Source organism: Mustela putorius, unplaced genomic scaffold (genome assembly GCF_011764305.1).
Source record: "Mustela putorius furo isolate JIRA1106 unplaced genomic scaffold, ASM1176430v1.1 tig00003853_pilon_pilon_pilon, whole genome shotgun sequence".
Taxonomy (NCBI): Eukaryota; Metazoa; Chordata; class Mammalia; order Carnivora; family Mustelidae; genus Mustela; species Mustela putorius.
In genome coordinates, this window is record NW_025422005.1 from 54,748,147 (window position 1) to 54,762,247 (window position 14,101).

General features: G+C 39.4%; 1 protein-coding gene across 1 annotated transcript in view; it reads right to left on the reverse strand.

The window, feature by feature from the left end:
* SLC35D1 (solute carrier family 35 member D1) overlaps window positions 1–14,101 on the reverse strand; it is a 53,347-nt gene that overhangs the window by 27,424 nt on the left and 11,822 nt on the right. Inside the window, exon 9 of the mRNA XM_004762967.3 lies at window positions 1,004–1,071. Within this exon, the coding sequence (XP_004763024.1) occupies window positions 1,004–1,071 (68 nt within the window). The remainder of the gene's footprint in view (window positions 1–1,003; window positions 1,072–14,101) is intronic.

Sequence of the window (14,101 nt, forward strand, 5' to 3'; positions counted from 1 at the left end):
ACTCTGAGCTTTCCCCACCTCACCCCTGCTTGTACTGCAGCTTTAGATTTTTTTTAAATTTCATTAAAGAGAATCATGTGTCCATTTACTGACCAGGTGTTTTCCCCCAACTACCCTCACGAAAACCTTGCAACCATTCCTAATCATGAGTACTCATATTCCCACTAGTTCACCTAACCCTGAGAGAAAGCTGAGTTCACAGACCATGGCTCAGCAGTGCACCTCCCATGAGGTCAATGCAACCTCTGGACAGGAGGCAAGGGAGATTCTGAAAGATGGAAGAAACCCAAATTAGCACTACTTTGAGAGGGAACATAGGTTCACTTAACAACTAACTGGCAGCAGTTGGAACAGAGAGATTTACAACGAGGGCTCGGAGCTTGATTCAGTACCAAGGCACCGTGTTAATTTTCCTTTGAAGCACTCCCTCACTGGGCACCTAGCCTGTGCCTGATCTAGTCATAAATACTAACCAAACTAACTGGCTGAGGAAAACAATTCCTCATGGAAATATGAAGGTGAAGAGAAGAGGCACGTTAGCAGATACCCTTTTCTTACCTTCCACATATACTCTCCTAGGAGGAAGACAACCTTGTAGAGAGAGTCAGACAGCCTCAAAGTCAAAAGCTGCCAGTGCTAACTGTGCAAATTTAGACAACTTACTTGAGTTCCGGGACTGCTTCCACACAGGTAAGAGGACAAAAATATGTGTCAAATAATCAATGTAGAAATAAATAATGCATTTTGAAATATAACAGTGCTTATCACATACTAGGTTCCTATGTTAATAGTTTCTTGTCCCCATCCTTGGAAACATGACTTTGGAATTAGTTTAGTAGCCCTAAGGGTACATTCCCAAGGGCTATGAAACCACCTGAATCTGGAAGTTTAATCATCCTATGCAGACACACTCAAGAGACAGAACAGGATACTAAGAAGCAAAAGGACCCAAGAACAAACTTCTCTAGGAAAGCGATCTGCTAACAAGGCAACAAAGGCTTACCCCATCACACAAGAGAGGGTGAACTGCAGAAGAAAGAGGGTGTCGGCCCAGCCTTCAAAATCCATTGCCTGTAAGACACAAGAAAGTATCTGATTTTTAGAGCAGGCCCTCAAAATCAGCTGTTCTGTTCTTTCATCAAAATCCTGGGTACTCACTCTCACCACACATACACGTGTATACATTCCCCTACATCACTCCCAGGATAGACAGCGATGTTTAAGAATCTCATATATATGGAGCTGAACCCAAAAAACAGTTCCAGAAGGCTTTCTCTTTCTAAAATGTAATGTGAGGAAGATTTTGTACCTCTCTCCTTGGGTTAGAAGAAACAGATATTTGCTTGAAGGCAGAAGCCATGTCTGGCTAATCTCAGAAGTTCACCCAGATGGCTAGATTAAAAGCTTTCTCAAACATTAAAACCTACTTCTTCCCCGTAACATGTGAAAGCTCAAGTGCACCCTTATTTACACAAATTCAGCTGAGGTCTACCCAGGGAGAATTACTCTTTAAAACAGTTGATGGTGAAAGCAAGGTTTTTGGGTTTTTTTAAGATTTTATTTATTTATTTAACACAGAGAGAGATCACAAGTAGGCAGAGAGACAGGCAGAGAGAGAGGAGGAAGCAGGCTTCCCGCCGAACAGAAAGCCCGATGCAGGGCTCAATCCCAGGACCCCGAGATCATGACCTAAGCCGAAGGCAGAGGCTTAACCCACTGAGCCACCAAGGTGCCCGAAAGCAAGGTTTTGTTGCCATTTTGTTTTTAAGCCAAACGCAAAGGAAGGAAGAGAAATGAAAGGGTGCATTGATCACCTCATTTCCCATCCAGGATGGAGGATTTTTCTCTCAAGAACATAATTTCTGTTGCAATATCAGTTTGTTAAGCAAATATGAGAAACAGTCCACCTTTTGATCTTTCTGCCAACCTATCCAGCTTCAAGGGCAGGGGGTGGAAATTTTTTGACATGGTTCTTCTATTTCTTATTAATTTCTTATTAATTCTTACTAATATGGGGAATTACACTGATTTTCAAATGTTAAACTAACCTAATCCCTGATTGATAAACACAGCTTGGTCACATAGTGCCCTTTTTATATATTGCAGGATTTTTTTTTTTTTAACTATAATTTCCACCCCCTGCCCTTGAAATTTTTTTCAACTATCAGTACAGGGTATGCTGGCCTCATAAAAGTTGATTAGGTAGTATTCTCTTCTATATTCTGAAAGAATTTATGTAGAATTGGCATTATTTCTTCCTTAAACATTTTGTAGAATCATCCACTAAAGTGATCAAGGCCTGGAGTTTTCCTTTTGAGAAGATTTTCAACTAAAATTCAGTTTCTTTAACAGAGCTAAATAGCCCCATTATCTCTTTAACAGAGCTAATTAGCCCCAGGACTAATTCTTTAATTAAGTAGTGTTATTTAATATTTAGTAGAATGCAGCTATTCATGCTATTTCTTCTTGAATGAGTTTTTAGGTTTTTTTCAAGAATTTGTCCATTTCACAGATAGTTTTCCAGTTTATGGCATAATGTTCATAATATGCCATTATCCTTTTAGTATATGCAAGCTCTGTAATACCACTTTCATTCCTTCTATGATAATTTGTGCATTCTCACTTTTTGTCCCTATCAATTGGCAATGGTTGAGCAATTTTATTGATCTTTTATTGACCTCCAAGTTTTAGGTTCATTGATTTTTCTCTATTGCTTTTCTGTTTTCTATTTCATTGAATTCTGCTCTTAACTTCCTCATTTTTCGTTTGGGTTTAGCCTGCTCTTTTTTTTTCTACTTTCTTAAGGGAAAGGCTTATTAGGTCAATGATTTTTTATCTCTCTTTTTTTCTAATGTATGCATTTAATTAAGCTATAGAATTCCCTCTAAGCATTCCTTTAGCAGCAACCCATAAATTTTGCTATGTGGTGTTCTGACTCTCATTCATTCTAAATGATTTCTAATCTTCTGCATGATTTTTTCTTGGAAGCAGGTGCTATTGAGAGGTGTGTTTATTTCCAAGTATTTGAAGATTTTTCCATAGATCTCTATGTTATTAATTTCTAGTTTAATTCTGTTCTGGCCAGGGAATATACTTTCTATTATTTCAATTATTTTAAACTATTAACACTTGTTTTATGACCCAGAATATAGTTTATCTTGGTAAATGTCCCATTTGCACTTGAAAAGAAATTTATTTACTGTTGTTGAGTGCTCCATAAATGTCAATTAGGTCATATTAGTTGATGATGGTGTTCAAGTGCTTTACATTCGGCTTCATGAGTTTTTGCTTCATATATTTTGAGGCTTTCTCATTAAGTACACATACATTCAGGATTGTTATGCTACTTGATATAACTCTTTCAGCATTAAAATTGTCCCTCTTTATGGTACTTTAACTTACCATTTTACTATAACTTACCATTTGTTGAGCCTTGTATGTGTGGATTTAGTTTTCATCAAATTTGGAAAGAAAATCTTCCATTAACTCCTCAAACCCTACCCCACCCCTTGCTCAGGACAACAGTTACTCATATTACACCTCATAGTTATACCTCAGGACAATAGATCTAACACATATGTTAGATCTATTGATACTACCCCATGTTACTAGTAATCTGTTCATTTGTTTTCAAGGCTTTTTTCTCCATGTGCTTCATCTTGGAAGCACTAGTTTCTATAGTATCTATTGCTATTTCTATTAGTTTCTATTGCTATTTCTTTAATTCACTGATCTTTTTTCTGCAGTGTCTAATCTGCTTGCTATTTAATACCTTCTGCTTTATTTTCAATTGAGATCATATTTTTCATCCCTAGAAGTTTAATTTGGTCTTTTTTTATATCCCTCTTTTCTCCTCTCATCCTTTCTCTTTCCACAATCCTTTACTACTTGTTGTCCAATGTCTGAAACCATTTTTCACATATATTCAGTATTCTAGTAGGTTAAGGCAAGAAGATAAAGCCTATCCCTATTATTCCATCATGGCTAGAAGCAAAAGTTCAAATTCAATCACTGACACGAATTATAAACCTATCTCTAACGATGCTTCCACTGGAAAGCTCTGCACAAAAACCCACAGTCACATCAGGCGTTCTCCTGCCAAACTGTCCAAAACACTAAGTGCTACTTTTATCACGGACACTGCATATATGTGACTAAGTACCTGCATGTACGTGACTCTCCGTACGTAGATCACCTAACCAGGCACTGTAAATGCCTTCAGGGTTTATCTCTGTAACCATCATGCTTAACGAAGTGACAGCAAATAGAAAGTGTTCCACAACTCGTTGATAGAGAACAAAGAATAAAGGAAAGAAGTCATGCAGAGCATTGTGCTATGCTCTTCCATACCTGTAAATATGGTATGATGAGAAACCATTAAAGCACAATAAAGCACAGGCCTAGAACTCAGGAGACTGCCTCTATCAGCAAGACTATCAATTCCTTGAGAGCAGGAACAATGTCAAATGTCACATCTGCCTTGCTCCCAAGTGTTTGTATGTTGTTAGGCACAAATAACTAAAGTGAATTAAATATCCATGCTCCCTGGCTTAGCATCATTTTCTATAGGCTGAGAAGGTGAATTTACTTTTTAATACACCCACAAACCTACCTGTAATGCTACTAAATAGATTTCAAGTTTCCTACTAAATCTATGTCATTTTCAATTTCCTTAAAATGATAAAAGTCATTTTACTGGCATTAGACTCATTAGTTTTTGCACTGAATTTATTTTTTCTTTCTTGGAGGAGAAAAGGCATAACCCAGCAAACCAGCAGGTGGGCACTGGAAGAAGTCTCTCTGAGAGGCTTACCAGTACCCAGCAGGAAAAGCCATGGGCCCTGTGAAAGCAGCATACCAGGCATCAGAAGCCCAGGACATGGCACGAGCCCACCCCTGCTTCATTACACAGCCTTAGCTTCTGTGAGCGAGGTTAAAGGGGGTGCCTGTTAAAGTTTCTTCCAATTCTAACATGAGTGTTAGATCAGCTTTAAAAGGAGAGACTTTATTTCACTGAAGCTGAAACACATAAAAGAAATCTCAGCCCTAAGAACCTTCCTCAACTCTAAATTACCCTCCTTTCCTAGATAAGTTACTCTTTTACCCCAAAGTCACTAAGAGAATAAAGCCAGTGTGATGGACCATAAGGATTTGCTGAACCTTAGTTGCTGCATAAATAATAAGAGGAATATTAAGGCCTATCTTGTAGAGTTGTTATCAGAATTAAAGACAACATGGATATAATGCCTGATGTGAAGGAGGTCCATCCAGTTCAATAAGTGATGTTAATTATGTGTAAATATTATTTTGAATTCTTTTTGCTATCAGTGACCGAGGAGTGGGAAGAAATCAGTTATTTGGTAAAGGCCTCAAATAAACCTCTCTTTACACCTGAGCTCCTTTCTGCCTTAGCTCTAAATATCTCCTCCTAAATGTACATTTTGACATCTAAGTCCCCAGTCATGTGCCAGGCCCCACAGCTGGCCCAGGGGCACTATGCTGAAGAGAGTTTAGTCAGGTAACCGCTAATAAACGAAGGAACAAATTATAACTACCTTTATATTTATGGAATGCTTTACAGTTCGCAAAATGCTTCTACATACATCAATGTCATGTGATCCCCATGACACCCCTGTGAGGTAGATAGGACCAAGCCTTATCCCCAGAAGACAGTGAGTGACTTACTTTAGATAACACAGTTAATATATGGAAGCCCTGAGTCTATATACACCAAGTCTAAGGCTCTCTACTCTGAGCATTAAATTTTATATACAAAAACACCCAAATACATACTGCACAATCCCCTCTGGGAACATATTAACTGTATCTGTGGAATATTAAAATAAATCCCATGAACATGATTCCATTTACATAAAATTCAAAAACAGGAAAACAATTCTCATGGGATTATTTCCTTCCCTAAATACTAGGCCTGTTTCTGGAGAAAGCCCGTCTGGCACCAGCAGCCTGTTGCATTCCTCTGCTTTGCCACAGGAACGGGCCCTCTGGCTGCAACAGAACAAGCAGCAGCCATTTGAAAGTATAGCTGAAGGAGAAATCTGACCCACCAGTACCACCGGCCAGGGGAGTCTACTCTCCAGGTCATAAAGATGGCATGAAAAAACAACCAAAGCTACTGCCTATCAAGAGCCTATTATGTCCTACACACAGACATGTTAAGTAACTCTCCCAAAATTATCCAGCTACTAGGTGTCTGCTCAGCTCCATAACCCATCATCGTTCCATTAGTTAAGTACTGGGGAAAACCAAAGACAAGGTATATATATATTCTGAATTTTTTCTCCTAGATAGCTTCACATGGCTGCTGTTGGACCCCTGAGTCAAAAAGTGGGTGTTTGAATTCTAAATCTGCTATTAACTTTCTGTGAGTCCATCATAAAGTCACTTAGCCTCTCTAAGCCTCTATCCACATTATGAATATTGAAAACAGTCTGCTCCAGCCACCTCTTGTGAGAAACCAATGGAGGGAGCGAAATGCAAGCACTTTATACAAAATTCACATACAGAAGAGATTATTATTCACTTAAACTTCCAACATTGTTATCTCTCAGTGACAGATTTGCATGCAAATTTTTCTTTTCCCTAAGACAGGGAACACAGAAAGCACAGGGAGCATATATTTTGTTAATCAGGAGAGAAAAAAAAAAACAACATTTAAAGCAAAACTTCTGCCTCTAGAGAAAGCTAACAGAAGAGCCACTGTGAAAAGAAGGCCTTGCTGGGTCATTCTGTGTGACACAGGACGAGATGGGCTCCCTGCCACAAGGCCTGAAATCCTCCATCTGGGCTGAGCAGTAGCTGTGACTACAGACAGCACATACAAAGATGTTCAGGCTTTCCTCCTGTTTTGAACAAAGTCTCCGTTTCTATAGGTGCTGGTGGTATAATTTAATACCATCGACCAATACACAACATAGGCATGAAAAGATGGCATAATCAACGGGCAAATAGGTTACATGGACCTACCACTTCCTAAAAATAGGCATTTGGTTTGAATGAGACTTTTCAGTTAACAAAAATATTTGAAAAAGAAAGCTAAATTAAAAAAAATAATAAATAAATGTGTTCTCTAGTTGCTTGGGTTAAGGAAATTAAGAAAGCGAGTGTCTGTGTAAGATTAGGCACGAACAGCACATAATCAACAACATAATCAATAAAATCTAGTCTAGGGATAGGGATTTTATCTTCTATCAGCTCTACTCAACCAACTCTGGCCATCTGAACTACTATGTGGGTGGACAGTCTGAGGCTCTGTCTAGGTTTAGCAAGGAAGCGTGGGGACTACATGGCAATGTCTACACTGAGCGCAGGAGATCATAAGCACGAATTCATCACCCCTGATTTAGTAAGGATGGAATAATTTCAGGGTACACTTGAGTCTTAGATGTAACATTCTCACTCCCAGGAAAATTTGCTAAGTAAAGGGTCACCAGCTTAATTGAGATTTGAAATAAAATCCAAATGATTATTTTTTATACGTTTTGATACCTTAGAAATTTTGAAACCTGCTTACTATAAAGTCTAAAAATAAATCACTTAGTTTTTAAACTTTATGGTAAAGAAAAAAATGTGGATGAATGACAGCATTCTATTTGGAAAATTCTTTTCCCAAAAAACTACTGAGAAAAAACCTGAAACCTTATCCTGGAAAGTAAACTGCTAGGAAAGTTACTAAGGCAGAAGATAAGGTCAGTGGTGGAGCAAATGGCCTCCATGGTTCCCTGCCTACCTTGCAACAGTCAGACAAGTTCACGGAGCCAGTGGTCCTGGGTTACCCACCCTATCCTCTGCGCTACTGTAACTACTGGCCATCGCTTCTGCTCTGCCCTCTCCTGCTCCTAGCTCTGACAAGGAACTAGAACCCAGATACCTTCACTCTCTCTTCTCACTAGGCTCTGCCACCTACCCAAAATCTATGTAACATGGCAAAAACCCCACGCTCCAGCTTATTAATAGGGTCATTTACTTTTCTTTGTGAAGAAGGCCTACCCTCGAAGGTAAGGGTGGGTAACCACATTACTGTGTCCATCAAACAACATATAGGGCAAAGAGAAAGTCATTCCTCACTGAAGAATAACTGATGCAACCCACTTGTTTTACGTATGAGGACACCAATGCCCAGAAAGCAGAAGGGACCTGTCAGTGTGGAAAGAATAACTCAGGGTTTGAGAATCGGTCTGTACCATCTCCAGAATGACCCAGAAAAGATTAATAATGGTGGACAGCTGAACCAACAGCCTAAAATTCTTCATTATCTAGACAGCAATGCTTAGTAAGAGACATCTCCACGTAACCCATCCACGCAGCAACTTTTCCTGTAAAACTCATCTGAGCCATGTAATTTAGCCAGTGATATAATGAAGACATTATACAATGTACCCATGACTACAGTACTGGCCTTGTGAGAGCTACAGCAAGGGGTCTGTTCCTCCATCTCTACGTGAGAACACCTAGCAGGGTATGCTGTCAAAAAGCCAGGTTCCAATTCCTGTGACTGTGAATCACTGGCTTTGTGCTGTACACATTCCCTTTTGGAGGCAACAACTAACAAGTTTAAACACAGTCTGTCTTAACTGACACTCTGGAAAGCCATTATTCAAATGATGCTTGATCTACCTTTATCCGTGTTAACCAGATGTCATTTATTAACACTGAGCTGGCTTTTAAATACACTGTTTTTGTTTTTTTAATTTTTTATTTATTTAATTTATTTGATAGACAGAGATTACAAGCAGGCAGAGAGGCAGGCAGAGAGAAGGGGAAGCAGGCTCACTGTTGAGCAGAGAGCCCAATGTGGGGACTTGATCCCAGCATGCTAGGATCATGACCTGGGCTGAAGGCAGAGGCTTTAACCCACTGAGCCACCCAGGTGCCCAAATACACTGTATTTTTAAGAAAGAGAATGTTTTAAAATTAGAAGACATGTTTTAAAAGAACTAAATGTTGTCTATATTGGTTCATTGGCTTCTGGTAAAGCCAGGTTTGAGAATCTTGAATAAACTTCTTAAAAAACTACACACACACCCCACCCCCCACCCCACCCCAATATAGACATTTGGCTTCTCAGAAAGCTTTGCCAAGGATATGCCTTATGTGCTCACTGGGGTAAACTGTTCGATTGGCTCCTGTCTTTCAATATTTATGATAATTTAGGTTTCCTTCTTCCTTGGCCTTCAATTCTTGCTTAAAGACTGTGTAAGCCCCATCCACTACTCTGTACAACTCCTGCCTCCCTGGGGAGCTGAACTTTCGGAGCCCTCTTACTGGATTCCTGCCCTAACACAGGAGACTTTTCTCTCCTCTGCCTTTTAAGGTTAACAGTGATATTTTGAGAAAAACAATTTGGATTTTGCTTTAATCTGCATTCTGGATCAAGAGTCTCCAACTCTGAATAATGAGAATTAATTAATTTGTCCCACCACCCCCAGTAATTTTAAACTGGGATTCATCATAGGATAGTCATTATTTATAGAAAAACTTAATCTTTTTCTTGCTGTTCCTTTTATAAAAGGTAATTTAAAATACATTTACATGGCTCCACAATCAAAAAAATATAAAAAGATAAACAGTGAAAAGTTTCCTTCCCATTCCTGTTCTATACTTATCCTGTTCTCACACATAGGCTCAGACACAAATTGGTGGTTACTTTGCTTCTTGCATATTCTTCCAGAGTTTCTTTACTAAATCAGCAAATAAAATGTATACATATATATAGTCTTATTTTTCCCTTTCTATTTTATTCAAAACATAGCATAACATACACAATTTTACACCACGCTTTAAAAATCTATCTTGTTGATCTTTTCATATAATACATACAGAGCTTCCATGGAAAATGGCTCTGGGTCAAGAAAGCCAGGAGTCCAAAAGAGAAGAGCAAGTTCAGAAGCACTGGTATTCGGGACTCAGGGAGGAGCTGGGCTCATGCCAACCGTCTGAACAGCAGCAGCTAGTCTCCACATGGGCATGCCTTCTGCTCCTCAGAAATTCTGTCTCAGCCCAGGAAAGGGCCCTACCTAGAAAACTAACCAACTCAACTGATACAACCTACTCAGTTTACACATGACACTGCAGGGTGGAGGGGCAGAAGGGATTCATCCAAAATCAGACAGCGGTCAAGGCCAGAACTGGATGTTACTAATTGCTTCATCCAACTGGATGTTTCTTCTGCATTCTGCCCCCAATTTTCTACTCTACCTCCTATGTCAGGAACTTTTAGGGATTCATCATCTCTGCAGAGTAAATTTCAAATTCCTGTATCTATCACTTGTCCCAGCTCAGAGGGAAGGCGGGTATGATACGTGGGGTGGGGGTGGGGGGAACAAGAGTACTAGTTATAGTCAGGAAATCAGGGTTCTAGTCCTGAGCCCAATCTGGGTCCTGACTTCCCCAATGGTGAAAAGAGTCTTAAACCAGATGCTCTCTAAGGTCTCTTTGAAGGTCTCCAACGTCTTTAACTGCCACCCTCTAAGAATACTGATGAGGCTGAACCCACGACTACGTCTGTGCTCATGATATCCATTCCCCCTGGAATGTTCCTTTGGTTTCTCTTCCTCCACATCCTTCAAGGCCCACCTTGATCCTCCTGGTATTCACCTACTCAAAAAATGCTCCCTGTGAAGAAGGTAAGGCACTCCCACTTCAGCACTCAGAACCCACTCCTCCCTCCATCTAGAGGACCCTTCCAAAGAGCCACACAAACTGGTCTCAGTCCACTCAGTCCAATGCCTGCTCAAGTGAAACTAATGAAGATGCTTTCTCTAGCCACCTTATCCCCAGCAGTTCTTCCCCAATCACTCTCCTCCTTGTTCTGTTTTTCCTCCTGGTTCTTATGATACAAATCTAGGTTTAGTTGATCTCACCCACTGGGTTGCAAGCTCCTTTAAGCGGGACATGTCTTTTTTCTTTCTTTTTTTTTTTCTTAAATTTAGAACAGCACCTGAGTAAAGCACTCAGTACACTCAGTAAATATTTGTTGAACAAAAGAAATATGATTATTTGTAAAAGATTAAGTAATAACCAGGCCAAGCTGCAGAAACTGCACTTCTGCTACTACTCTGATGACGTTCCTCACATTCAGTAGCTTGTTCTTAAGAGAGGCCTGCATGGAATTCCCAAACGGGGGTAAAAATGGAAGTCAGAGCATGGCTCTGAGAGTACTAGTCAGGCCAACAGTAAGAGCTCGATCTGAAGTCAGACAGACTGATTCTAGCTCTGCTCTGTCACTGTGGAGGTTTAATCATGTCCTTAACTTCTATAAGTCAAATAACATACCGATCTCTCAGGTATGTAACGAGGATAAGAGAAAATGATTTATGCAGAAGCATCCTGTTGGGTACATATCTCATAAGTAAAGTCATCCTAAATGCCAGAAGTAGCCTCAAATTGCTAATATGGGAACAGCTTTAATGATAAACTGCCCCATTAAAAAGTGTCCACTCTTTAAAAAAAAAATACACACACATGCACGTCTACTTACACACATATGCATCTTAAAGGAAAAGCACAAGTTTAAAAGATACCTCCTGAAAACGAATCAAAATACTAGAAAACTCTCACGCAAAATTCTGCCATATATCCCCTCTGTCCTAAGAAACCCTTTCTGCCAGGACTTCAGACAGAAAGACTACTGACTACTATGAAAATGAATCTTCCAGCACCGGGAGAACAACCGCAGCCTATCACAGACCACCGTGAGCTTCCTGGATGCATCAGGCCGCCTGTGGCTTCCACACACTGTTTTCTGTGCTGGGTAATAAGAGCAAGCTAGTTACCTGAGTTATATCTCTAACAACTCCCGGCACAGGTTAGCATTTCTTGTTGTACTTGGTGGACAAGAAAACCAAGCCCCATCTGTTCTAAAAAGCGAATCTTGATATTCAATCCACACCCATTTCTTCCTAAATATTTATTGTACTGACTGATGGGCATGCACTTTGGTGCCAGACCTTACACCATCCCTGTAACATGCCAGCATCTCCCTCGTGTGGCAAGGACTACGTCATATTTCTCATATATGCCACAGAGAACTTAACATATAGCTTTCTTAGCACAATGAAGATGCTGAGAAATACTCATCTCAATTGAACTTAAAATGAAATTGCAGTATATTGTCTCCTAAGGAATTTAGGAACAGAGTCAAACAGAATTCTCACTTCCTAAGTTTCAAATGTAATTTATAACCTACCAAGACAACACTGATTATTCATGTCACTTATATTTCAATTCTGTTTGGAGGCAAAATTCAATGAGGCATCTCATCCCCAACCAGAAGACAGAAATGATTCCCTTTTACATCCCACAATGCCCCCAAAACGCTGTAACAGTTTTGCTCTGATGTTGATAGGTCTACTCCCCAAGGAAACTGGATGGCCCTCAAAGGCAAGAAAGCCATCTAATTCATCTTTTTTTCTTATCACCTGAGCCTAACATAGTGAGACATACAGTAACGCTTAACTATTTGAGAAGGTCAGAAGGAGAGCATGTGAAGGACAGAATGTTAAGAAAAAAAGTATGATATTATGAGACTGCCAGACAGTGTGCCCATCTACCCCCCAGAAAATGTTTTATAAGAACAATATTAACTAATAATAAGAGTGAGGATAAACAACATTTATGTGAAACCAAAATGCTGACAGGATTTGATTACAGAAAAATAAATTCATCTTCTACTAGTTTATCATCCTAGCTTGAAAGTATTTAGGTGAATTCTGTCATTTTTTTAAAAAACATTTCTTCCAAAATAAACCTTTCTCGACCTTTGCGTGGCACTTTTGTTGAAAACAACAAAAAGATTACTCAAATTCTACTCCTCCACATAAAAAAGAAAAAAATAAGAGGAAAAATCTAAACCTCAACCTATATGTAGATGACATGGCAACTTTTTTCACTCTGATGAAACACTCTCAATCAGCATTTCAAGCTGAATGTTACTGAACTTTCAAATATGCATGAATAATGCTATAACCTGGCAGATAACTTCTAGTTAAATGATCATCCCTTTGGAATGAAGAATTATCTCCTTTGGTCCATTTTTTCAAGTATCTACAAGCTACTCGTCAAAGTTTCCAATTAATGAGAATTGCATCTTTGCCAAGTCTATAAAATACCTAACTACGTTAATTCTTCCAACTTGTCATGTACAGATTGGCCTCAAGATTTGGAACCACCCATGCTGCCATGAGGGGCCCGGCTACTTTACGTTACATCCTTGGCCCAAAGCTAAAGAGTAAGAGGTGCTTCGGCCAGAGTCTCCTAGAGGGAGGACGAACACTGGGAGACCATGGCTTCTGGAGTTAGGCCTGAGTTTAAATCCTGACTCTACCCACCGACAGTATGGCATTGGGCAAGGGACTAAGTCTTAGTTCCACATTGGTAAAAGAGAGATAGTTCAAACTTTCTAGAGCTGTTCTGGGGACTACATTATATTACAACATGAAGTAACTAGCACATAATAGGGACTCAATAAATAAATTAGTTTCTCTTCCCACTTTTTTCACAATCATAAAATATTTATTCAACACTCTTTATTAGTCAGAGCAACAGCTCTATTTCCTACTTTGGAGTCACTTTTAGGTCTGCTGGCAGCCAGGTCACAGTTCATTAAAACATTTATACCTGTTCAAGATGATCTATGCCAGTTTTTTATTATTTTATTTTTAATTTTTTTTAAAGATTTTATATATTTGTCAGAGAAAGACCACAACAAGGGGAGAGGCAGAAGGAGAGGGAGAAGCAGAGGGAAAAAGAGAAGCAGACTTCCTGCTCAGCAGAGAGCCTGATGCGGGACTTGATCTGGATGTCCTGGATGTGGGATCACGACCTGAGCTAAAGGCAGACATATAACCGACAGAGCCACTCAGGAGTCCCTCTGTGCCAGTTTTTAAAAAGAAAGCATTCTTGATGAATAAAACAAAGCACCTTTATAAGCTTTATAAGGTCTTCTATCTTTGAAGAACAATTTTTTCATAATCTAACTATTTTCAGAACTTTTATTTTGGCTCCCATTGGTATGTAGAAATTGTTTCTGTCATTAGAGTAAATAATCAACACATTTGTTCTGAAGAGACTACTAGCCAGA